Here is a 26,836-nt window from a genome sequence, read left to right on the forward strand (position 1 = left end):
GGCAGTCGTACTGAGCAAGTGTCTGGTGAGTCCTGTTTTTCACGATGATCTCATTCTTCACTGTAAAGCTCTGCAGCTTGTCTGCACCTTGGCTAATGTTGTCACTCTTGTTGCTACAAAATCCTTGGCATTTTCAATTAAATTCACTGCCATTAAGCAAGGCTCAGCACATCTGTCACCAGAACACAGAGCTGCCTTTCCCCGTGGAAGCCAACCTTTGACTCTCACATACATTATTTGGTGGTGTAGCCTTTTGAGTATTCTCAGTGTCTTTATTCCTGTTTTTCACCTTTTGCTAGGTTGTGTTAGTGCATCTTTAATTAGAAAAGCTTTGTTGTCTGTGAGGATTCATGCACAGTATGAGATTTTGAAATTTCCAGCATAGGCTCTGAAACTTCTTGTTTTCCTAGTTATATATATATGAAGGCTGAGATCTGAGCTGCCAGGTCAGACAATGTCCTGAGCTCCAGAAGGTAACAGTGAGAAGACACTTTAGAAGCAGTGGAATGTAGGGAGAGTACAATGCATTTGTGGGGTGAAGGTGATGCTGAGTGGTCCTGTTCATGCATGCTCTGCCTTGGTTGGAGTGATCTCCTGTGACTCTGGGCTGATAACCCATGTTATATTGTCTGTTTAGGCATGTGCACACCGCTGGAAAAACATCTACTATGAGACAGAGTACATCTTGCCCCATGGCTTCTGCAACATCATTCCTCCTAACCTGCAGTCCAAAGGGAGGAAGCTCTTGCCCTGCTATGAAGGTAAGGAGTCAGGCCAGGAGTGGAGCTTATAATATCCCTTGCTATGCTTCTAGTAATACAATAACCTTCACTACTGATTTTGTTTTTTTTTTTTAAACGTGTGACTGCCTCATGGCCCAGCTGTGATGGCCGTTGGGTTTTGGATGACATTGGGAGAATAGCACAGTGACTGGGTTTGTTGGCTGGTAAAGTGCATGGCTGCATTTTACTGGAGGAATAAAAAGTTTCTGAATTGTATTTTGAGGCAGCAGCTCTCCTCTTAGGTAAATAATGAGAAGATATTCTATGAGCTTGGCCTTTTGTGCTTCACTGTGACATGGAATAGAAATCCTGAATTTGTTGCAATCGTGAACCAATTTGCCTATCTTATAGAAACACTTCCATTTTTATATTGTCATTTATCAGAGGATTGGGATGTGGGACAGGGAGGACGGTTACTTTCCTCACTTTGGGGTACTTCTGCAACAATTTATATTAAATTGCTGTTGTGTTAAGGTCTGGGTTTGAGGTGGATACAGAGGGAGAGCTCCAGCTCTGAGCCATGGGTGGCTGTACCTTTTGGTTCTGCACCAAATCCTGTGTGCCATCATTTTAATTTCTCCTTCTCTAGTGCATGTGAGACTTTTATATCATGTTTCCTTTTTTTAAAGATTTCAGAAGACAGCGTCTCCTTGGCCAAGAGCAATTAACTGAATTAAAGGATCAAATGTATTGTTAGGTAGAAGATATGGTGTCTCCTAAGATTCTTGGCTTTGAGAGGAATGTTTTGGGGAAAGCATCCTTACTTCCTCCTTTCTTTCATTTCTTCATTGTAGGAACCTGAGGAAGTGGGCAGGTTTGGAAGACAAAACACAGCAGGGTTTGTTGTGGGCAAGACCTCTGATTTTACTTATTTGCTTTTAACCATTTGCCCTCCGGTCCATAGCTGGCAGCAGCCAGCAGAAGGCTTTCTGCTGGCATTAGTAAATTGGAGGGGGATAAAGCAGTGAATGTCCTGACAAGTTTCTCTGTTGCTGTCAAGTGGCTAGGTCCTAGCTTGGTGGCCTATAAAGCTGGGTCTGTGACAGAGCTGTGTCCATTTCATGCTCATTGTTCTGAGGTGGCTCCTCACCTCCCTCTGGGCTTTGCTTAGGAATCTGCCATTGCAAACCTACACACCTTTTGGAGATGGCATGCAGTTGTGCATTGATGTTTTCCTGCCCTGAAATTGGTCATTATTTGATATGTGAGAAGTTTTGAGGGACATGTACCAGCCATGCTAGCTGCTGTGCAGCAGAGTACATGTAAGCTGTGTAAGCCTTCCTATTGTGGGTACTGTTCTACTGTATTTGTCCTTCCCTGCCTCTCTGTCCTCCTTGTTAGTGTCAGCAAAATCAGGATAAGGCCTCACACTGATGTCATACACTGCAAATCATCTGATATGAACTTTATGGACATTGTGCACATGCAGGAATGCCAATGGGGCTTCCTCTGAGCCTTTGGTACTGCTCCTGCACTGCCTGAAGCCGTGGTGGGGATATGGTTTCTGGAAGAGGAGAATCACTTGTGTTTATCTATGCGTCATGTTTTTGGAGTAAAACTGCTGTTAATCTGACAGGATATTTGCCAGGAATTGCTAAAAAATAGAAATGTGTGGGCTTAGTACACGTAGAGCAGCCAGTGGAAAGTTGGCAGGGTTGATGCAGTACTATGCTGGCTTAATTTCACTGCATAGTAAAGTGAAAATTGAAAGTTTGGGACTGATTTCTACCCAGCCCCCCACCCCATCAGACATGAAATCGCAGTGTTACAAGGAATGGCTGCATTTGTTTACTCCGGATTCTTTAAATTTCAATAAAACAAAGCTTCAAGAGAGATAGCTGTGGTGTATCACACAGAGGAGTTAATTGTTTAAGGTTTGCTGTGAAATAAGCTTACAGTCATCCTTGTAACTTTTTTCCCTTCACTTTCTGGAAGGAGTAGAATAATTTTCCTCCTGACACTGATGAGTGGCTAGTGCAAAGCACTGAGTCTGAAGTGCTTCTACACTGACAGCCTCTGGCCATTGCTGGGAGGCTGCCAGCCCTGTGGCTGCAAACGCTGCACTAGGCCACATGTCTTTGCCTGACAAGATTCCAGTGTCTCAACCTTCTCTGTATCTTGCCATGTGCAAATAGGGGTAGATAGTGGCGTGCTTGCTTCCAGAAGCCTTGTTTTTAGTCCAGCTAAGGTGATAATCCTCAACAAGTGAAGGGTGCAGGCCAGCTGAATGCACGTCAGTGTCCATCCATGGAGGAAATGGAAATTTCCTGGCTAGATGGCACTGGTGCAACTGCATAGTAGTCTCAATCCATCTTATTCTTGCCTGGCTTCCCTGAAAGGGCTGACAGAAGTCTGGAATTGAGAGATAATTAGAACAAAGCAGCAAACTTAATAGTTAAGTACAACCTCTCTGAGTAGGATCTAATTTGGTTTAGATGAGCTGGATGTAGTATAGCTGATGTATGAGGTCACCGTTTTCCAGGCAATACTTCCAATTGGTTTTTTTACGGATAGTTTTAATGGCTTTCCAAAAAAGGGAGCTGCCTCTTCATTCCCCAATGCATTCAGTTTACAAAGAAGGATGGTTGTGCGTACTGTGAGAGGCAGTCCAGCTGATGAAGAGAGCTGGAATGGTTTCCTGTTCCTCTGTGGTAAGAATTTTGATGGTGGAAGTGGGGAAGACTGATGATCCCTTTTGTTAGTAAATAAGGGGAGCAGCACATGCTCATATTCCTTGAATCCAAAACAAAAAGTAATTTTTCCCACAGGTCCAAACCACATTGGGTTTTCTGGGAGCCATCATAACATCCCTGCTTTGTGGTGGAAACTCAGTATCACAATACTAGGTCAGAAAGGTTACTGTTTCTTCCTAGAATAGTGAAACACTGTAAGGTAGGAAACAAAAAGCTTTCAGCACAGTGATAGTTTACACCTTTGAGGAGGATAATTTTATTGTACCCTGTAGCTTAGTTTATGTTATGGCCTTGAAGTTTGCTTAAAGACTGGCAGAGAGTTTTATTCAAAGAAAAAGTTCAGGGGCATTTACCTTCAGAACTGTCACACATCAAAGCTTATTCTTTTTGCTTGTGTGTTGTTTTATGCAATTAATCCTTCCTCTGTCTCACTTCTCTTGTAACCTGAGATCATCCTGGCTACAAACCGCTGCCATCTTCTTCTCTTTTTTCCTGTATGTATTATTCATGGCATATCTTTGAAGTTGCACAGGCTGCAACCTCCTCCAGATTCAACCTTATCATGCTGCTTTGCTGTCAGCTGTTGCTGCAGCAGTTTCATGGCTTGTGTTCTGTGTCATCAAGAATGCACAACAGTCAGCAGGCAGAAATGAAAGAACAAAGAAGTGTAAAAAAACCAAATTTGTCCTTGATTGCAGTTATTGCCTGGAGTTATGTGAAAACAAATCAATTTAACTTAATGCAAATGTTGCTTTTCGGGCATACAAGAACTGTGAGCTGATACAATAACTGCACAATTTCCATCTAGTTGGTTCCTTTATTTCATGGCTGGCTATGTTTTATGAGTGACAGGTGTCACTACCGTGCACTGAAGTGGAGGTGAGGTAGAAGCAATCTTGTCTGGACGTGACCATCTAGGATGAGTGGCACCCCTTGGCCATGGGTGCATGGGTGGAAAGGAATCTTGCTTGGATGTGGAGGCAGGTGTACATCACTGCAGATGGGAGTTAGGGGAGCAGACAAGAAGGGCTAGTTTTGTCCTGAAAGTGTTGGCAGAAATCCAGGAGCCCAGTGTCTGTCTGTACTGGGCTGCTGGCTTGTTGGGGAAGACTACACCTATCTTGATTCCCGCCGAAATTGGTGTGCTGATCTCTCTGTGTCACTAGAGCTTTAAATTCTCAAACAGCCCAGATGTCTGAGGTGTTTGGGCCTCCATGCTTACATTTCTGCTTGTGAAATGTAATGGCCTCCTTTACTGGAGTGATGCTGCTGCTCTTTTCATAATGCAGTGGTACTGCTTGTTAGCATCTCTGTAGGAGAACTGTGGCCTCTCTCCCCAGCTGGCTCCTGCCGTTACTCCCTTATGTGGGTGGGTATGCTGCATGGTGCACCTTGGTGGCCAATCCACTGATAAAACCCAGGAGTCCTGCATGCTGGTGTCTCTCCAGGCTGTGTGAGTAGCCATGCAGGTGGCTTAGGTGAAGAGTGTGTGCTGTGCCAGGGATGACCACTGTTTTCTTCCCTTCTTCCATCCAGAGTACAAGAAGAAGTATGGGGAGGAGCATGGTTCATGCCAGGCAGGGATCGCAGGCTTCTTCACTGAGGTGAGCTGGGGAACGTGTATGGAAGGCTTGGGCTTGGTAAGTGGCTCTCCTGTTGCGTGTCCCAGGAGGAGATTCCCAAGTATGGCTTGGACAGTGTGCTGAGTGTTGAGAATGGTTCCTTCCTGCTAGCAAACACCCTTCTGCCTTGTCTAGTTTCTCAGGTGTCTGTTTCTTGCACAGTGACTGCGCAGTGGTTCCTTCGTATATGTATGTGTCTCTCAAGGTCTGTGGACAAGTATAAATGAATTGACTCTGGAAATGTCTTCAGGGAATATTCTTATTATGTACATCCCAAAACTTGCATAGAGGTATTTCACTGTAATTAGCTCTTTACTGTAAGTAATGATGTCAATGTCTTTCTTGAATAATTTTGTTTATGTATGTGTACCTGTGCATGAATATAATGCACATACATACACATACATACAGAAGATAAACACTTTTTTTTCAGATCTACTACAGTTCTTTGTTGCAGAAAGATGGAGGAAAAAAAAAGTGTTAGAATATATGCACCATAGTTGTTCTAAATACTTGACCATGGACAGAAGCCTATCAGTCATGTTTCAGTTTTGTCAATAATTAATTTGTTCCCTTATGCCTGGATTTTTTTCTTTTGTTAATGTTTCAGGGCTGTGGCTTTTTCTTGTTTGTTTTGGTTTTGGTTTTATTTTAATTTTTTTAAGAACACATACCCTCTCCTAATTATATATATGCACTGATCTACAAAAGGTACTGCCCAGACTGATACAAATAAAATAAGTCAGAAATTGCCTTCTCCATTTCAGTAAACTGGGATGGCAGGCAATGTTGCCACAAGGGCTCTGTCTGGTAACTGGATGTTCAGCCAGCAGCAGCTGTTTCCTGACTTGTCTGCTCTCCCCAGCCTGTTTCTGTTCCCAGGCTTAAATTCTCCCTTGCTACCCTAGTTCAAAAGATACCGTTCAACTTTCATCACTTCAGTCTGATGGCAGCAGGAAATGCAAATAAATGGCTTTTTGAGTCAAACAGGTGATCCTATATCCTGTATTCAGTGCTGTGGATGGTAGTTTTTCCTGTCAGTAAGTAACCTGACAGGTATAGCCCATAACAAAGAAAAAGCTATTTCTAATCACATGCTGCTCTTTGGTTGGTTTTGTATTCCTGTCCCTGTAGTCTTATGAGGAGAATCCCTTGTTTTGCATCTTTCCCCAACTGGAACTGGTCACCTGAAGGGGACTTAGATTTGATAGCAATTTCCCACAAGGATGGAGTCCGTGGCTCCATGGCTTTGCATTAAATGGACATGTGAGCAAAGCAGCTGTTCACATATGTGTCTTCTTGGGGGATGAAGAACTTCCTTCTGTTAATGCTTCTCAGACTTAATTTGGTCCCTTGCTGGAAGTATTTAAAAACACATCCAGGAGCAAGGTTTTTCTGCAAGGATGCTGGATGTTTTGGAACAACATTTTGTGAATTTCTCTTGAATGTAAATGTACTGTGGATTTTGACTCAAAAACATTATCCATTACATCTACTTTTGAATGCTGGATGAAACTGTACCTGATTTCTATGGTCTTTTAAAATGTTCCATCACTCTGGTTGTCTGTAATGATCCCAAGCCAGTTTATGATGCTATAATGACTCTATTCAGGTTGTCTCTCAAGGACCAGAGTGTCTGATGACAGAGCTGGGCAAAATGTTCCACCTAGGACATAACACACACCCTGCTTGTTGAGTGCATGACAGCTGTTTAGCTTCATGGTTGTAAAATCAGAATCCTTTTTGCTGTTTCCATCATGGTTGGTTAGTATAGCACGTCAGCCAGCATCAGGGCATGATCTTTACCAGAGTGATGGATTCTGGATGGGCTGAAGTACTTCTGTCTCTGGGTCTTCTGAACGATATTTGGGAAAGGCAGCAAGTAGAGAGACTTTTTGGAGAGCTATGTTAGCACGGATAAGCTTGATGGTTAGTAAGGTTGAGGAAAGTCTTCTGTTGCAGCAGAAGAGCTGAGCAGAAGTGGGCTATAAAAGGGCAGTCTGTCACTAGGGTATATACAGTGACCCCCAGGTTTGGGAAGAAGGATATTGTCCAAATGCACACAGAATGGAGGTTCTTACAGATAGACTTATTATTGGTGTTTTAAGTAAATATCCTGTCCCCTCTCTGTTAATGTGTAAAGTTTTGATTGTTATTTTTTCCTCCTACCCTTTTCCTGACACACTTCCATTTCTCCTGTTGTAGGAACTGGTCATCATGGGGGCACCAGGATCTTATTATTGGACGGGAACTGTCAAAGTACTGAATCTCACTGACAACACATATTACAAGCTGAATGATGATGCTGTGATAGCCAGGAGGTACACATACCTTGGTAAGCAGATCTCTAGTGCTCACTGTGAATAGGAAATTGTCCGACAACATGTTTCAAGGCTTTGATACTATAAAGTTGGTAGTGTTTTTTTCTATGGTGGTGTAGAGTATTTTTATAAAAAGTGTGAAAGGAAGAATATTTGAATTAAAATTATACTTATCTGAAAGCAAAGAAGCATTCAAAATACTCAGTTTTTCTCTCCTCGTTCTAACACCTTCCCCCCCCACTTTGTTGTAATATTTTTGACTAATATAGAAAAGGCATTTTAACAGCACATTGGATTGTGGTGGGCTTCGTAACATTCTTGCCTTTGCCCTGTAACAGGCAAATTATTTGTTACTAGTTGAACTGCATGTCTGCTTACATGTGCCTTTAAAATAGCTGTAATAACTAAATAATTTGTATTGCAGATGCATTTATTTCAACAAAAATAACACAATCTAAATGTGTTATTGGCAACTGAAAGAAGTTGTGAAAGGTTTGGATATCGGTACATCTTTAACTCAGTTGGTTTTACTTGCTCTAAAACCAGCTAATGTCCCTGGCATGATTAATTTAGAGGCTTCCACCTAATCAGAAGTGCTTAAGACTGATGAGACCTAAAAGTCATTTCAGCAGTTAGATACTGTTCGACTAAAGTCTTGCACTGACATCTCATTGTCCCCTTAACCTTTAATATTTAAAAACCTATCATTCTGTAGATACTGCTTGATGATAACTAAATGAAGAGTAAATGTTTACCTGTTTGCAGACATAATTAGGTTTTGCCACTGATAGACTTGAATTATAGAGTTTACAATGTTGATGAAAACCTCATAATTTGTAGTGAAAGAGCAAGGCAAATACAAAAGAACCTTAGAAGGAAAGCTACTCTACTCATATTTAGTTATTATATATTATTTTAATATATGAAATAAAGCTGAATCTTTCATATTTTTCTTTCAAATACACACTTTTTTCTTTGATATATTGTCCCGTTTTTCTTCTTGCCTAGAAAAAAAAACTTTTTAAGCTATTGACTTCTCTTTACCTGCTTTAAGCTATTGACTTCCCTTTGCCTAATGTCCTCATCTATCTCCCCTGACCAAAAAGGAACGTGATTTTCCAAGGCTTCCTGGGCAGTGATTCTAGCCAAAGGAGGACACTCCTGTCTGATCCAAGTGGGACTGTTGCTCTTTGATGTGCTACTTTCTCCGTCATCATATGATTGCTCTTCTCTTTTTGTGTATGCCTTTTCCTGTTTTACTGCTTCCCTTTCTTGACTTGCAGTTGGCAAACTGCTGCCAATATGAGCTCCTTGTGTCCCTTGGTCATCTCCACACACATGGCTTTCTTGTCTCAGCTTTTGGAAGGTTACTGGAGGGTGCACTCTCACTTCCCATCCCCATGAACTTTTCAACAGAATATTGGTGCGTCCTGAGCAGAAAGGTTGTTGAACTCTTAAGTGCAGCCCAGGAGCAGAGAAGCCTTATAAGCCTGATCTGTCTGGCTGATCTGATTTCCTGTCATGGTTATTTATTTATTTCCTTTACTACTCAGGATATGCGGTGACAGCAGGTCATTTCTCTCAGCCAACTACGACTGACATTGTAGGAGGAGCTCCCCAGGATGGAGGCATCGGAAAGGTGTGGCTCTTTATCAGACAGTAATGTGGGTTGGATGCAACAGTGCATGAAATGTAATACTGATGCAGTTCTAACATGTATGAGAAGACAAGAGTTTTTTTGTCTGCAGGGTAGTTTTGAGCACTGAGTAGGGGAGAGATGAGGTAGTTTGGTGAAGTTGTCAAATTTTCTCAACTTGTCCGTCCTGGTGCATCATATCCTTTGCCCTTCTTCCCTTCTTTCCCACCCAGTCCTTACAACACCCATTTTAATAAGACACAGAGAAGATCTCTTTCATGCTGCTTTTGTTTAGGATTTGTTACATTTAGGTATTACTTAAAATTTTCCTATAAATGAAAATACTTGTCTTCTGCTTCTTTTATTCACACATTTGACTATCTCAGTATTTACGTCAAGATGACATCTCTAATAGAATGAGATTAGGTGATTTGATGCCATTTTTAAACTTCATAATACTTTGATGTTTAGTGTATTAGAGTCTGTTTTTTTTGCCAGCTATACTTAGAAATCTCGGTGATAGTCTCTTAAGAAGGGAGGAAACAAAAATGATCTTCCTGTGGGCATATATAGTTTCAATATCCCCAAGATGTAAACAAGTTAATGGCTAGATGAAAATGGCTAGTGAGTTAGGCAAGCCTGATTCTCCTGTGCTGAGTATCCACATGCTGTTGGAGAAGCTGGTTGAGGGTAAGCACTGTGACCTCTTAAACTCTTCTAAACCAAAGGTGGAAAAAGTGGGAGTGGGGAGAGTGAGAGAAGGAATGTAAAGGATCTGCTTTTGTCTTTCGTTCTTCAAAATGCAATCCATTTGGGACCTGCTGTCACCACATGCTTGAGCAGAGGTGTCCTGCAGCCCCCTTCCATCTTCCTCCTTTTGGCTCTCATGCTCTTTAGTGACATGAGTTGTAGCTGAATCATAACAAGCAGTGAGAAGTCTTCACTACCAGGAACACTATCCTGTTTAGGCAGATTATTTTTGACAATGACCATGTCCTGGTCATTAGCAGTGCAAGTGGGGAAAATGGGATAAAAGTAGAGGATAAACTTGGTATTTACACCTGATCTGGCATGACTAGGACATACAGGATATAGTAGCATCACAGTTGCTACTGAGAGGACATGTGCATGAGAAAGACATAGTTTCCTTATCCCAGGTGCTCTGTTATGGCTGCTACAGTGCACCTTCCTTCCAAGCTATTTTTAGTGTGGAACAGGTTTAATTTCTCTACATTGAGGAGGGTGTGGAAACACACCTGGTAGCAAGATATCCACAAGAAAGCAGCTGGCTCTGTAGTTTAAAGACTACTGCTCTAGTCTTTAAAGCTTACATTATTCTCTCTTGGCATGGGATGTGGGTAGCAGGAACACATGGCAAAGTGTCGCTAAGAGGTGCTGGATACAGAACATTACAATGGGCAGTCCTGTTGTGCTTTCCAAATACTCTAATAAGCTGATCTTTTCCACTTCTCTGATAGAAAGTGATTAGCATTGTCACACCTTTTCACTTAAGTTAAAGCCAAGTTTCTTAATGAGACTGGGTAATTTCTCCAAAGTCACAAAGATTGTCATTATTTGAGACTGGGTTTGGAGTTGAGGCACCTGGCAACATGCTGTTGGTGCTAAACATGCCACTGCATAAGTCCTGTGTATATAGAGCAATTGTCCACAGTAAACCTGTGCTGTGTTCTTGACTGAAAACAGCTTTGAACTCTGTTTCACCACCTGTTAATAACTCACCACATTCCAGTGCTTGGCTCTTCCACATGGCCTTGGAAGTAAGAGATCCTCTGTCCTACAAACTATGTGAGCACCTGCTAGTAGGGAGCCTGTCAAATGCCACAGGAGTCTCAAAGACTGACTGAACCAGCCTTTCTGTTATGGGGAATCCCTTTCTACAAGCCACGTACTTCACATCTGAAAGTGGCTTGGTACAAGATGTGTTCTTGGACTTGAATCACCAATAATTTTATCCCTGAGGATTCTGGATTAAACAGTTTCTCCTGTAGAAATGAGCAATGAATAGGCTGTATTTGAATAGCTTTTCTGATTTAAAAATTGGTTCAGACAGAAACAGTGGGAATGTTGTGGGTAATCTGATTGGGATTTCTGCTCTGATTGTTCCTAAAGCATCATGAAGTTTGCAATAAAGTATGTGAAGGCACATTTTCTTGATGAGGGAATGCTAGATAAGGGAAGGGAGCAGGGTTATGCATTCTCAGTCTTTTGCCCTACTTATTTCCAGACAGTCTCAAGATACCACTTATTTGATAGTTGTAAAGTTGCCTGGCTAGATGCTTTTAAGTGCACACATGTGCACATACATAAGCAAATAAAAAAAAAGTAGGCAACAAGATAATATTCAAGTGTTTCTCATGACAAGCCTGTGATTTTTCAGGACAGTGGCAAACTGTTATCTTTTAAATGAAGGCTGACCAGTAAAATGGCCATAAAGTTGGATCCTGGCAATAGTCATGATCATGATTTAGATATAATTTAGAAAGCACAAGTGCTTCATAGTTAGTATTGATTAACTTTTTTCTTTTTTCCCCTTTCAGGTTTATATTTTCAGAACGGACAGACAATCAGGCTCTCTAATAAAGATTTTTCAGGCTTCAGGAAAAAAGGTGAGCATTTATATATGTGTGTTTTCTATTAGGAGGGGGTAGAGGGGGTTGGAAATAATTGCAGAGTCATCCTGGAGCATCATTTTCATTCCACTGCTTCATAAGTTGTCCAGCAAACACTGTTTCTTCTTATCCTCATAGAAGAACTAAACCTATTTTACAGATCAGCTGTATGCCATTTCTTCTGTAGCAGTCATGACAGCAATGTCTGCTCAATGCCCGTGTGACTGAAATAAAAGTTCTTGCTGGAAATTGTAATAGTGGTTCTCATGAGTTTGTGTGACTGTAGCAGTACCTCTGAGATGTGGGACATGGGGCACCAGGTGAGCCTAGATGCAGAGATTTCCTCTTAGTAGATGTTACTGGGAGATGTGGGTAACCTGGAGTTCAGTTTAATATGCAAAGTCCCAGTCTGTTTTTCTGTGTTGTGTTGTGACAAGGGAGATATTGCAGTTACACTTTTTTGTGGAGGAGCAGTTTCATTGCCTCAACAGATGATGATTTCCCCTTCCAAATATAAATCAGTCTTGCATTCTCTTCTTGAAACTGCTGTCTTAAAGCTGAGCTGTCTTCCCCCTCCATGAAATTTAGTGAATGCTAATCTAGCTTCCCCAATGTGGTGTTGTGTTTGAATGGGGAATAGCTTGTGTTCTTTATTTGGGGACTTACTGGAGCTGTGTTGCAGGAGAAACAAAATTGACAGTATGTCTAGCTATAGGTAACAACAAAATAAGCTTTATTTGGGAATAATTTAGTGATGAAATTATACCTCTTATCTGGGGTCTCCGCGTTCTTCTGGAGGGATAAGAAATACAGAAAAAAATGGTTTCTGGAGGATTTTGGCTCTGTGAAGACCTCCTATCTTCAGGAAGACCCAAAGTGTTTGCCTGTATGCTCAGATTGGGAATGTTACTATATCTTGTTATTTTTTTCCCAGCAAGACAGAGTTGCAGTATTTAAAAACTTGCCTGAAATAGGGGATGCTAATTTACTGAATTTAATGAAATAAATGTTATGACAATGAAATAAACTACAAGCATGTGTTGGTGCGTGGTGTGACTTGTATTTTAGGGCCTCTCCAAAATTTTACTTTCTCTGCACTAGCAGAATTACAGACATCTTGATAGGAAAAGACCTCCCAGTTAATCCATGGCATCTCCTGTGTTTGATTGCTTCCTGTTGATTTCTTTCCCTGTTGAGTTTTAAATGTCTCTAAGGATGTGGTCCTGACTATTCCTCAACCTGTTAAACAGAGCTTTCCAGGTCTTAGCCAAAACCTTTTCCTTTTCAATTTAATTGCTTTACTCTTATACATAACTTAACTAATCAAGTATTTACATCATTCAAGTACTTCTAGGGTTTTTCATTAACATCTTCTTCTATAAATTCTCTAAAATCCAGATAAGAATTTTATTTTAAAAACAAGGCTGTGCTAAATCACCTTTTTTGTTTCCTTGTTTTTTTTTTTTTTTTTTTTTTTCTTTGGTAGAAGTGAAACCAGACCTGCTCAGCAATGAGCACTGCTTGGAAATTAGCTTTCATAAAATGCTACATCCTCCCCAGTGGTGTGAACATTCATTGCTCTGACATTCTTGGTAGGCAGATATGAACAGAAGGCCACTTTATTTCTTCCTGTTTTATTAATGGAGGCTGTACTAGGAAATCAAATGCAGACAAAAAAGAAAATCCAGTACTTTGTTACAAATGTTAATCTTGCAAACTTCAAGTTCTTACATGAAAGGTGAACACTGTGGAATCACCCATGCTGCAGACATACCATATTGCAGTTAAGTAAATAATAGCTTTTTCCTGAAAATTGCTTGAATACATAATAAAATGCTTTTTCATTATTTTTGTTCCTTACCCATGAGAAATTTACCCGTGAGAAATGTCTTTTAAAACCTTTGTGGATTAAAAAAATAAACAAAAAATCCACAAGGGAACTTAAGCTACAAAATAACTGGAATTAAATAATATTTGCAGTCCAACTTTAAACCCACAGAAGCACAAAAATCTACATTAACAAAAGGAAATACTATTCTTCAATCACCATTGCATTATACATTTATCAACTTTTAAGTCTTACAGACTACATAGAATAGAGTTGCTGCTGCCCATCTTCTAGTATGTCCAATAGTTTAGGTTTATGAATGTTAACTTACAGGTTCGAAGGTCAGACATCTGCTATGAGGAATGCAAAAGCATTCAAGAACATAAATAATTATTCCTTTAACCTCAAATTTTCCTGCTTTGTAGAAAACAGCACTCAGTTTCCAATATGAAGTGGCATCTTCCCTAGTTTCTTGCTGAAGCAGCTTTTAATTTTTAGGCTATAGTTTGTAGTTGGTTTCAAAGAGTATGCCTTATGTTACCTTAGCAGAAGTGAATGAAATAAGGGTGAAATATCATTCTTGCTTTTGGTTTCCTTCTTGTGTTTAAATGTGTTTTGAAATTTGTCCTGTGGGTGTTGGCTGGGAGATAGTCTTCAATGTTCACCGATATAAAAAAATAATGAACTGAAATTAATGTATTTCTTTATTTTAAGCAATTAAGTTTATCAAGCAATAATAAGTGGAAATTGAAAGTGGTTTACATTTGTTCTGTATCAACTGAAAAGCTTTTATTGAAAGTCTTTGTTTCTGTACCTGCCTGTACATTAGAGGAAAGGCAATGATTAAGACCCACAACCAGTACGCCCTTTGACAGTGAGTTATACAAATAAATACAAATAGAATAGGGAAAGATAGTCTATTATCAAGAGGTTGTCTTAGATACCTGTTTTCATGGCCTCTTGCCTGTTTTTCTTTTTTTCTTTCATTATTTCTTTAAGGTATCCCCAGATCATCTGTGGTGCCCAGCTTCAAGGAACTTTGGCACTGGGCATGAATAATCACTGTCCAGGTCTGGTTTGGGAGACTCATTTCACCCCTTCCTAGTTTTAAGCATTTGACAAGCAAAAGCTAGTCTAAGAAAGCTCTTTAAGTGTCTCACTTAAATATGTCCCAGAGTATAGCTTCTATTCTGTTGGTAAAACATCCAGGCTTGGTGCACTGTTACAGTAAAGTGTTTTCATTTCTGCCAGAGTTATTCCCAAAGCTTTCTCTATAGGAGTGCTTGTGAGTGATAAAGCAGCAAGTTATCATATGAAATTAAAAGAATAACCAACTCAAACAAAAACCACGCCTATATTATTTCCTGCTGTGTGTGGGCAGATACTGAATGCTTTGTTGTGACTCAACTTGGTTACAGATGGGCTCTTACTTTGGCTCCTCCTTATGTGCAGTTGACCTGAATTCTGATGGTTTGTCAGACCTACTGGTTGGAGCACCTATGTTTTCTGAGATCAGAGATGAGGGTCAAGTCACAGTCTACATCAACAGAGGAAATGTGAGTATGTACAAGAGGTGACTTGGTAAGGGATGAGGGTATGAGTCTGCATGGTGAAGCTTGATGTTGCAAATAAGTGGGGCTCTGGAGGTCTCTAGCAAAGCATGAAGCCACAGAAAGACTCATCTGGTATCATAGTTTGCCAGACACCAGCCCAAATTCATCACAGACCTGCAAATCATTCAGAGAGATCTGAGAAATCTCTCATTCTGTGTTGAAACTTGGTGGCATTTGTGGCTTTATGTGGATTTAATGCCAAAACCAGATAAGAGTCAGCAGCTTTGATGGAGTTTCCTTTGTGTTTTGAGTGGTCACTAAAACCTGAAACACAAATTGGAAAACAAATATCTGAGGATTGAGGAAAGAGGAGAGAAAGCAGAGATTGAATTAATGTTACTTTCACATTATGCCCCGTATAGAGGTTTTAGGGGAGGTTCTTATCAGCTGGTATTGTTGGATTTCACATGACCTAACAACAGTCTTGGAAAAGTCTGAACTTTGTTGCATTGGCTAACCAAGGCCATTCTTATGTTTTATTTATAGGAAAACAGTGGTTGTTTACATATTATTAAATATTTTATATTCAGGTCCTAAAGCTGCTGTCTTAAAGGAAGAGTTGTTACAGACTAAAGTTAAATTGGATTGTATTTAGTGAACTTTGAATTTATTTATGCTAGACTTCAAATTCACCAGAAGTCCTAGCATTTAGGAGACTTCAGAAGTGTTTTTGCTGTAATTTTTTTAAATTACTGCTCCTTTAATTGAGCTTTTCCTTTTCAGCTTTATCCACAGGAGATTCCACCTTTTATGTTGCAGTGTTGCTGTTGGGTGTCAGGATAGGGTCCAGAATGCCGAACAGATAGCCAACATTTCCTGCTCACACTGAGAGTATACATGAGTTAATGCTTATCTTCTATAAAATAGTCAAGATAAGTTTCTTACACTCCTGCACCAGGAGTAATATAATTACTTGCACAAGCAATGGCTTGCAGGATTGTGGGCTTTATTTTGAGCAGTGGACAATTTAAACTTTTTTTTTATGCCTTTTCATTGGTCCTAAAAATTAAGAGCCAGACACAGTTAAGGGATAAAGGGTTTTTACCTCAGTATTTAATAAGGATCCTTATGGTGCACCACTTTGCCAAGGTGGAATGCGCCAAAATGCACACACTTGATAGATCATGTACAATTTTATAGACCTTACAAATTACCGTATCTAACAAAGATGCCCCAATGAGAAGCTTGAATGAATAGCGTGATATCTCCCCATCTTGAAGAATTTTCCCCTGGATGGGCCTAATCTTACTTTACAGGATGTATTTTGAGGAAGATCTTGGTTTCTCAAGATAGCATCGGGTTTTCCATCCTCCAGCTGTGAGCTCTCTAGGATGTTTGGTCTTCTGGCTTAACAGAATATCAGTACTTTGCTGAGTTATCAGACTTAAGGAATTATAATAATGCATGCTAAGAGCACTGAGGATACATAAAAGGTATATAAAAGATATTTAAAAGGTATATTTTAAAAAAGGCAAAAAATCATGACATCAGTTTCATTCTGCAAGCACCATTGCTTAAAATGTTGTTGTAGAGGATCAGAGAACACTGTATTATAAAACAAACAAACATAATGATGCTACATTTAAAACGCTTATATAAAACCCTTTGCTGTGACAACTGAAAAGAATTGAATCACACATACAGGCCTGCCTGTCTTCTTTCTGTTGTGTTTCAATTTAATTATGTGGGATTTTCTCAAATTCAGCAACTCCTTGCAGCTGAGTAAAAGATTTCAGTACATGTTCCAGAGAGTAGCTGATTCTCATTCACAAAGGAAGCACAACCAAAACAGCTCTGAGCTGGGTACAGACGTAGACTGTGCCACTAAGTTTATTTTTCTTGTGGAAATGTTCATTTTCTCTGAAGAGGAGACTGAAAGAAAATAAAACTTGTATATCTGACCAGAAGGTGGGTGGGCAGGAAATACCAGCGCCATATAAGGCTTCTCATGACATAGTAGTACAAAGCTACTTAATTTTCAACTTTTCTCAGTCTCTTTATTTCATTAAATATATTTCCGCATTCTTAATTTAAGAAGGCTTTTGGAGGACTTTGCTTTAATCCTTCTGTCCTGTACTTAAAATATTTTCAAATCTAATTATTAAATGTTCATTGCTCAGGGAAGAATACTCCTTAGTTTGCTGGAGTTTAGCTGAATAAACTTGGACTAGGGGATTTTGGTCCTTGGATGTAATCTGCGAGTAGAGCAAACTCTGGGCCGTTACAGTTTAGGCATCTAAACTTTCATGATTCACCAGTCCCTGTGACTGCATTTAATTACACTTCTGAGTTACTGTTTAGTTAATTTAGTATTTTGGTTAAGTCATGCACTCCTTTGTCTTCCCTTCCCCCTTTAAAACTAAAATCCAGAAGGTTTAAAACACAAGTAAATTCCATTTCTAGAGCTCAGGTAATCTGACTGCAAAGAGAGCAAGAGACAGGCTCCATCTTTGCCCCAGCTCATTCCCACAGCACATGGGTAGCTTCCATGGGGAGGGCTTGCCCCATCCAGGGCTTGCACCATTTCCCTGACTTTTTTTTTATTTCTTGCTTGCTAGGGAGTGCTGGAAGAGCAGCTCACCCTGGACGGTGACAGTGCCTATAATGCACACTTTGGGGAGAGCATGGCTGCCCTTGGCGATATTGATGACGATGGCTTCCCAGGTCAGTGCAATTCCCTCCATTGCCATTTCTATGTAAGTGTGAGCAACACTGGTGACACTGTCAGTCTTGCATGGCATGTATTGCTTATCCAGACCTGACTAGCACCTGGGTTCAGCCTAAGGATAAATCTGCTTGGATTTGTGTGCTAAAGCATTTTGTCGCTGGCTGTCCTTGCTGTTGATTTAGTTTGTGTCTGTGCAGGTCACATTACCATTGCTTTGCTTTCCTTGCTATAGTATTTTCTTCTTCCCTGTATGACTTATAAAAGGCTGTGGATACCCTCACCCTAAACAAAACAGAAACCTGTGTCAGACTTCTTTCTTCTTGACCATTCCCCTATGTTTCCAAGCCTTTCTGGTTTTGTTGACATAATCTCACTTCTTATCAAGAAGTATAATTCAGAAGTAGCTTTTCACTCCTGATAGCACATAGTCTATTAATTTCTCTCTTTTGCTTTGTTCTCCCCCTGCTCCATTCTCAGGATGCTCAGTGTGAGACCCCATGCTGTGAGAGCAGTAGGTGAGAACAAAATGTCGGTGTTCCTTTTCTGCCCTGATTTCTGGAAGCGCAGATTAAGGACTTTTAAGCAAAGGCCAACTTAGTGTGTGCTTGGATTTATTTCTTCCAGGCCACTTGGGACACAGTATCCCATTAAACCTAACCCAACCTAATTACAGGTTGTCCTCACAGATTATGAACATACTTTTCCTCTGCATCTGGACGTGTGCTTGTGTGTAATTGCTAATAGTTATAGTCAGTCATGGTGATGCTGAGACTGCAGAGGGAGTTAGATCGGTCTTTGGGTATGAAGCAGTTGTGAAAAGCTTAATTTTAGCAGATAACATAGTCACTAGATCCAAGTAGGAGAGGGGAATGGGAGGTGGGATCATGCTCTCTGTAGGAGTTTGCAGTTAAATTGGATCAATTGTATTTTGAAAATTCACTCTCAGCAGTTGTTTTTAATTATTGCCTATCCATTTAATATACCCAGCCTTTTTGTGTAGCCTTGGATTTTCAACCAACCGTAATGTACTGCTACAGTAAATATTTTGCCAGTCTTGTCTTGGTTCACAAAGCTGATGTTCTCATGGGTTGAAGATTTGGTTATAAAGGGATTGTAAATTCACTTTCTTGAGTATAGGTTGATAAGCACATTTTTGTAAAAGAACATGTATCTAATTAGGCACAACATATGATGATGTGAAACATACATATGTGTACAAATTCATATGCATTTGTGTATTTTTAAAGTTTATCTTAACATGAGCTCTTAATTAAATCAAATAAGTTCTTCTACCGAGGTTCATATAAGCTGCTGATGGTCTTTTCATGGGGAGCTGTTTTCCTATGGATAGCTGTACCCTAAAATTAGGGAAAAGTTGGATTAATTGAATAGATTTTGAAATCTGCAATGTTTTACAGATGTTGCCATTGGAGCACCTAAGGAGGATAACTACATAGGAGCAGTGTACATTTACCATGGGGATGCCAATGGTATTATACCTCAGTACTCTATGGTAGGTACTACTATTGTTTATGATCCCTATCTGAAAGTCACTTTCCCAGGACCCACAGAGATAAACAATACTTAAGGGTCCCTTAAGAGGTAACCTTGTCATAGCTCTATATTCTTTTCTCAGTCCTGGTTTGAAGATAACTTTTCCCAAAGTTTGTCTGTATCTATGCTGAAAGGTAAAATTATGTTAGTCATGAGGTATTTTTGACTGTCTTTTGTTACAGTTGTCAGATATATCTTCTTGAAGCAAGCAGAGTCTTAAAAGTTGAGTGTTAGTTTTTAGGGATAGTACTAATGCAGAGGAGAAATGAAAACCCTGGAAAGGGTGAGCATGAAAATTATGAAGAGGCCTGTGGGAAGTTGGGAGGTTGTGCTTTCTTCCTGTAGAAGCAGACTTTGAAAATTTAGTTATTAACTGTTCTTTTGTACCTCTTTACCCACTTTGTTGGCCTTCTTGCATTCTGACAGTATGTCAGAAGGCCATTCTTATGTGCCATCCCCCTTACCCATTTATGATGAAGTAAAACCTTGCTCGGGATATGCTATGGTATCTTGTGCAGAGACAACACAGTGCAATTTAGCTACTGTAGCCAGGGAGTGGAGAAGATAAATTTATGCTCATGCTGCCCGACATGTCTCATAGTCTCTGTCTAGCACTTTTCATTGTTCTGAAAGCCTGACTCTTCCCTCTCTCTGTGTGTTTGGAGTTCTGGTTGTTTTGTTTTGTTGCTGGGTGGGATCCGTCATAGTAAATCAGTTTACACAGAATTAAAGAGTTCAGTGGTTATATTGGCAACTCTTTCAACAGACTATAAAAGTTTAGTCCTTCTTCCTTTACCATGTATATGGCATGCACTTCTTTTGAGAAAAAAGGAAGTTAAGTGGCTCTTCAGTGCATTTTAGAAGTATTCATAATGTATAGCATGTGGAGGATTTTGCCTCATTTTTGCCAAGAGCCACTGGCTGGGAGGTCCTTCTCTGAAAACCCCAGAGCTTTCCAGCTCTTGCTGAAAAGGATCAGATTTTTTCCTTTTGTTTAGTATAGTTTAGGTTTTTTTTTTTTTAATTTGATTTTTTAGTTGGGGGATTTTTTTTTTTTGGTCATTCTTGGGAAAATTTTACATTTTTAAGGACAGATCAGCAGGTTGGGATGGAAGGCATCCTGTTTATCATCTCTCCCTCCCCACTGGAGCAAGGCCAGCAGATACAGCACATATCTCTCTATTTGGTCAGTGGGAAAACACTCAGCTCAAGAGTGTGGCAGGGTATGTGGTCATTGACTCTTGATAAACTGTTCCTATCATTGTCCCATGTCCTGAGGCAGCCAAGGGTGCACTGCTTACAGGCACTGTCTCTCTGCCATTTCCCAATGTCTGGTGCAGGGCACTGGACACATCCCTGGTTCAAGTCCTGTGTGCAACCAAAACTGTGTAACAATTTCATCTCTTTACCTATCTGCCCTGGGTTTTAACCTGGAGGTTGAAGACATTTTGTATCTTATTATTATATTTCTGATTCATCTTACTGCTGTGGAGTTCCTCTTTGAAATAAGCTGTGAGAGGTGGAGGGGAGGCTGCCCAGCAGGGTATATATTTTTACCCTTTTCATTTTGTTGTCTCTTCCTCCTCCTTCCTCCTGCTTTTATAATTTAAAGTGCTGACAAGTGGCATTCTCTGATGTCCCTTCAGCAGCTTCAGTGGCAGCTATTAGCAGAAGCAGCTGACTTGGCTTTGTGTCCTGCTGTTTTCATTTATGGTACTTAAAAGCAGCGTTATTCTTCTGTCTTGTAGGCTGAAAGAACCCACAGATGTGTTTTAGGTATTTGCAGGTGGGATTTACCACCCTAACTGGGACCCCCAAAAATGGAACATGAGTGTAATGTGGGGATGAAGTTACTTCCAGTTGTCTTAAACTTACCTGCCCACAAGTAGAAAAAGAGATCTGTACTCAGAGGAGCACTGTTTTCCCTGTAGACTAACTGTCAGGATATCTTTCTTACCATCAACTAGTCTTTTTTTTTCATAAATTTCCTGCCTGATCTTTTGTCCAATATTGAATTCTTTTATGGGAAGGTCAGGAAAAGTTGGTTACACGTCACAAACAGTGAAGCACCTCCAACAGACTTAAAATTACTTCATGGTTTCCTTTGTCTGTAACTTCTGCAGTCAGAAGTTGATTTGAGTTCAGGTCTTGCATTGGTGGCCTTGCAGAATGATTGAAAGCTGCCTGATTGCCATTTTAGAAAAAGAGATTTTGACATGTTAATTTGCTTCAGACAAAGGCATTTGCAGTGCAAATAATTCAGAGAAAGTTTTGTGTTAGTAATTAAAAGAAGAAAGAAACTATGTTAGAAGTCAATTAATATTTGTGTGGGGGAGGCAAAAATGAAATACAACATCCAAACTGGCAGAAAATACTCTGTAATAGATGATGGAAACCAGAATTTCCAAATGGGATGAGAAGTAATAATTTTGACTTTGAGTATGCTGGCAGACTTGGTGAAAATAAATGGTTGTGTGTCATTTTCTGTTTTAACTAATCATTAATATTGTTAAAATGCTTCTTAAAACTTTTATTCACAGAAATTAAGGTAATAAAAAAAATCTCGAGTGCAGTTATATTTTTTCCTCATGCAGAAATCTGTTTGATGTGTTCCTTATTTTGCTTAGGTCTGCATGAGTATTGTAATGCAGGTGTGGGTTTTTAGTTCAAGTCAACACTGGGCTCCTACTAGCCAGGAGCAGAAGGGCAGTTGACAGCCTTCCTGTTAGGGCTGTGTGGGTGCAGTGCAAGACAGCAGGTGTATAGCACTTCCAGCCCACAGAATAGAGACCCAGTGGCCATGGAAATCATGCTTAAATGTTTTGGGTTTTTTGTTTTGGTAAGCGTTTTTTTTTAGAGGATTTTTTGTGTTAATGACTAATTTCACTTGTGTGTTTTCTACTGCAGAAGCTATCTGGACAAACAATAAACCCAAAGCTGCGTATGTTTGGCCAGTCCATATCAGGGGGAGTTGATATGGATAGCAATGGTTACCCAGGTATGTCAATTACTCTGGCCATGAGAGCATCAGGAAAATACAGCAGCAGGCTGAGAAAACAGGAGAGCTGCGTGTTTTCAGGCTCCTAGTTCCTGCCATTGCAGGTGATCAGTGAAACAGAGCTGCTTTTTCCGTTTCCCTTCTGCCACTGAAAAATCCTGATAAAAAATTTCAGTGATTACCTAGTTAAAATATTTGAACAGTTACAATGATTCAGTATCTGACCAAGGTTTTAAGTTACTGGGAAGCTGCTCTGTCAGGATGGCAATCTTAAAATAACCCAAAAAGTAGACAGTAATATAATAGTAGTAATAAAAATCAAACAGTGAAGCAGAAGTGAACATCACCAAACTAATCCTTCAATTACAAGATTTATGACAATGATATTTGAAGGGACAAAGTCACTAAGTCAGCAAATGTTTTTTTTAGATTAACGCTCTGTGATTTAGCAACAGATTTGAGAGAACTGAATTTTATGCCTCCTTTGTAACTTGCTCAATGTTACAAACATTTCAGATATGACTGTTGGAGCCTTCCTGTCAGACAATGTGGTACTTCTGAGGTGAGATGTCTTTTTCATTCACTGTTGTCTTCTTCTGTTTTCTGTTTATATCTTATGTGGTCTAAGTCCAGTTTCCTACCTATGTTATTGTGGCCAGAAGAAGCTAGCTGGATTATTTTTTAAGCAAAACCTTAGACATGAATAGTGTCAAAGAATGCAGTCTAATTTAAATAGAATAGTGGGGGATTATAATATCAGGATAATATCTGGTCTATGAAGAAAAAGGGTTAGAGCCGAAAGGAGATGTGTTGCATCTCAGTGCCTCTTTAGAAAGGTTGCTCCTGACCTGTGACAAGGCTTTTTTATTATTGTGATGTTTACCTAAAGTACATCAATGGTGATTAAAGGGAATGCAGTTGAGCAAAAAAATGAGCTGCAAAGTATACCAGGATGTAGTTTTGTAGTTTTACAGATACAGATAGATAGATAGACAGTTTTGCATATATATAAATTTATAATGGGATGCAGAATGAAATAAGGGTGTTTAGGGAAATGAAATATGGATAGCTTTTCAGTGCACACAGGAGCTGGGCTGCTGTTTCAAGTTTGTGAGTTAAGTGTAATTGCTTGTTCTGTCTTACACAGGTGAGACAGCTTGGTTCACCAAATTATACAGGTGGAGAGTTAGAGTGCAAGTGACCTGGGAAACAGAATGGAAAGCTGGATTTTTGTCAGTAACTCCTTTGTTACACTTGTTAATATTAAATTTAAAAATCCTTTCAATACTTAGATATCTTTAGGAACTCCTGCATCTTAGTGGAAGTCACAGGGATGGGGGTGACCCAGGTGAGACAAATGCTGAAGCTGCAGAACAGATGTGCCAACCTTCTTCCTGTTCAAGGCAGGAGAAACTTGGGTCTGTTTCAATTTGAATCAGTTACACTGAAGAAAAAGAAAAAGGAGAGGGAGAGAAGAAATAATATTGATGATGGGCAGGTGGTCAAGGCTTTTGAAGAGTTTTCTGTTTCTCTATCATATATACAGAGAACGCTAATAAGCTGCTTCTGTGAAAAGGTGTGCCATGCGCCAGATGGGAATTCACAGTCTCACGTCTCTAAAGCTGCTAGAAAGAAAACTGCATTTTTCACCTACGTTGATGTTACTTGCAGAGAAGGGAAGACAAACTGAAAGGCTTATTGTGATTAAAATCACATGCATCACAACAGCATGATGACCTCTGTTCATGCGTTCAGTTATGCTTATGCATTTCAGGGGAAATTAGTGCCTTACTGACTAACTTTGTGATCAGCTTAAATAATTGCTGTTACTGCCAATTTACAGTGTGCCCCTCTTGCTGTTAGGATAAAGAGATAAACTTTTTCTCCCCCATGCATCCCTTTACCCTTCCTGCTTTTGTGAAGTTCTTAACCAAAACTAACAAATGTTTTGCCGAGTGGTATTTAACGCATTTGGTGGAAGCCTTTCTTGACTTGGGGCAGATGCATTCTGTTGATCATGTGTGTGCATGGCTCTTTGACAGATGCATTGGGCTGTTTCTCCTCAGTGAATAACCAAGTGACATAACATTAAGGAAAAATCACACAGTGCATGATAGGTGGAGAAATACTTTTCTGAAGGAGAGATATTTTTCTAGATCAGTTATAGCATTTACTCTTTTATGTCTCCCTAAGCATTCAGAAAGAGTGTTTTTTTTTGAAGGTGTGAAATGATCCTAAGCTGCTGACTTTTTTCCTCCTTTCCCCCTACCATATATATTTCTAAGACTAGAATTTCTTTTTATCCTCCATCTCAAAATGTGAACTTGCACTGTTACTTCAGGCTGTGGTAAAACAGTCTGAGCAGCTGTATTGCAGATTGATGTGAATCTTGTTCCAGTTCATATAAATGAGGTGTAACCACAATTCCCGCTCTCTTCTCCCTCTCCCCTACCTCTAAATTTAGGTGGCTTGTGGAGTGAGAGTCCTGAAGTAGTTTACAAGCTCTGGCCTTGCATAGCTGCTGGAACTACCTTAGAACTCAACATGCTGGTTGCTACACATTTTTTTTATTACTGTAGTTGATTTTGGAAGAACATGTTCATCTTGAACACATACAGAATTGCAAACAGGAAGAATAACACCCATAATTTTTGGGCTGAAGTCTTGCACTGGAGATGGCTTAGGAGTGCCTGAGTTTCTGGATTGCTTTTCCCAATCAAGCTGCTGGGCTTCTGTCTTGTGTGAAGAAGGAAACTGTTGAGGAATACATTCAGTGTAGGTAGCTTGTCGTGTGAGCTGCAGATTGAGCTTTTGGGTGGTGGGGGCGCAAAGCAAGGGGACATTGAAACATAGCAGGAGCTGTGGACTCAGAAGGCAGAGCAGAGACTTTAGTGTGCTTGGACTGTGAGGCTATAAAAGCCCACAGGGTCATTTGTTTGGGGTCCCTTCTTGGAGGCACCCACCTCCAGCTGTTTCGGTCTTACTGCACTGCGAATAAAAGGCTTTATGAAGCTGTGAAAAACCTGGTCTGACTGTGTGAGTGTGGTGTGTGTAGGGAGTCAAGGTGGGCACCTGTCAGTTCACTGGAGCCACACACTGTAATGAGCTTTGGTCCCAGCAGTTAAAGTCTCTGGTGCTGGGAGTGTGACTGCCTGAGTACCTCCTGGATGGTCAGACAGAGAAGTTTCCTTAGCAAGGCACCTCTGCCTTAAGGCAGTCACCTTGCTCTGTGATTCTGGCTGATGTCTCCCTCAGCCAGGTGTACTGGTAGCAATAACCTGGTGCTGGAGTTGCAAGAGTAGAAAGCTTTTTGTTCACAGTGCACTGGATAATTCCTGAAACACAGTTCAGCAGTGTAATAAGAGTATTCAATCCTTGTCATTTGCCAGGAGGGAATTAGCCAAACTTTTTCCTCCAGAAGACATGGATGTGGTGTATCTTCTCTCTCTTATACTGTCAGAAAAATTATGTATGAATCCATCTCCTGTGGAGAACCTCTGTGCTCTCTTCTTGACTTTGAGGTCACAAATTTCACTATAGACCATTCTGTGGAGACCCACAGTCTCTCCCTACCTGCTCCTGTTCATCCAAGATGGTTAGCAACCAGTCTCATTTGCAATAACTTGTTCTTGTTTGCTGTTCTGGTAATTTTGTTATCCTCTTTCAGTCATCAGGAAGGCTTATGCAACCTTTGCTGGAGATTATTATTGTTATTACATGTTACCAGTTTTCTCAGTTGCCAGCCTTCAGCCTGTATCTGAGCATTAAACTTCAAGCTGGCATTACATGTTTCATTTAAATGCTAGTAGTCCTTGCCAGTTAGATAAGATGCTAGTTTATTTTACAATTCAAATGTACTCTCTTATTTTTCCCGTCTGCTTGAAATTGGGCAGTTTTTTTCCTTTCACGGAGAATTTCCCTCTGAATGGTCACTCAGTTTTACTTCTCTGTTAATCTCCAGATCCAGGCCTGTCATTACCATGGATATCACCATTTTCCTGCCCATATCTATCAATATCACAGCTCCTCAGTGCCATGATGGTTTGCAGCCGGTGAACTGCCTCAACGTCACAGCCTGCTTTCGTTTCAGTGGCAAGCACGTTCCTGGAGAAATAGGTAAGGTACCTGTGCCAGCCCTAGACAGGAACCCAGTAACATGTTGACCCAGAGTCAAGGTCTCTCTTTGTACTTGGTAACAGAGCTTTTGTGTAAAATAAGTAGTTTCAAGATGAACATGGGCCATACAGTTCCAAAAAGTTGGAGGCTTGAGAGCTTTCTTGGGTGTATTTTCATCTTCTGATGAGGCTGCCATAATACTGAGGAAGATTCTTCCTGAGTGAAATGAGGAAAATGTCTCCTTACTGCAAGGATAGAGAACACAGCCTTCTGAGTTCATATTCCCTGTCTACCTCTTGATAATACATACCTGTATCCATATCCTCTGTCAATGTTGTTAGAAAACAGGTATGTTTGAAAGTCTGCAAGGAGCTC

General features: G+C 40.2%; 1 protein-coding gene across 3 annotated transcripts in view; it reads left to right on the forward strand.

The window, feature by feature from the left end:
• Positions 1-26,836, forward strand: part of ITGA9 (integrin subunit alpha 9) — a 244,749-nt gene that overhangs the window by 15,696 nt on the left and 202,217 nt on the right. For all 3 annotated transcript variants that reach the window (XM_002199003.6, XM_030265373.4, XM_072924054.1), the window contains 11 exons: positions 638-761; positions 5,012-5,079; positions 7,303-7,432; positions 8,972-9,057; positions 11,613-11,681; positions 14,931-15,068; positions 17,684-17,789; positions 19,212-19,306; positions 22,255-22,345; positions 22,862-22,907; positions 26,307-26,461. In XM_002199003.6, coding sequence (XP_002199039.3) covers positions 638-761; positions 5,012-5,079; positions 7,303-7,432; positions 8,972-9,057; positions 11,613-11,681; positions 14,931-15,068; positions 17,684-17,789; positions 19,212-19,306; positions 22,255-22,345; positions 22,862-22,907; positions 26,307-26,461 — 1,108 coding nt within the window. The remainder of the gene's footprint in view (positions 1-637; positions 762-5,011; positions 5,080-7,302; positions 7,433-8,971; positions 9,058-11,612; positions 11,682-14,930; positions 15,069-17,683; positions 17,790-19,211; positions 19,307-22,254; positions 22,346-22,861; positions 22,908-26,306; positions 26,462-26,836) is intronic.

Source organism: Taeniopygia guttata, chromosome 2, assembly GCF_048771995.1.
Source record: "Taeniopygia guttata chromosome 2, bTaeGut7.mat, whole genome shotgun sequence".
NCBI classification, from domain to species: domain Eukaryota; kingdom Metazoa; phylum Chordata; class Aves; order Passeriformes; family Estrildidae; genus Taeniopygia; species Taeniopygia guttata.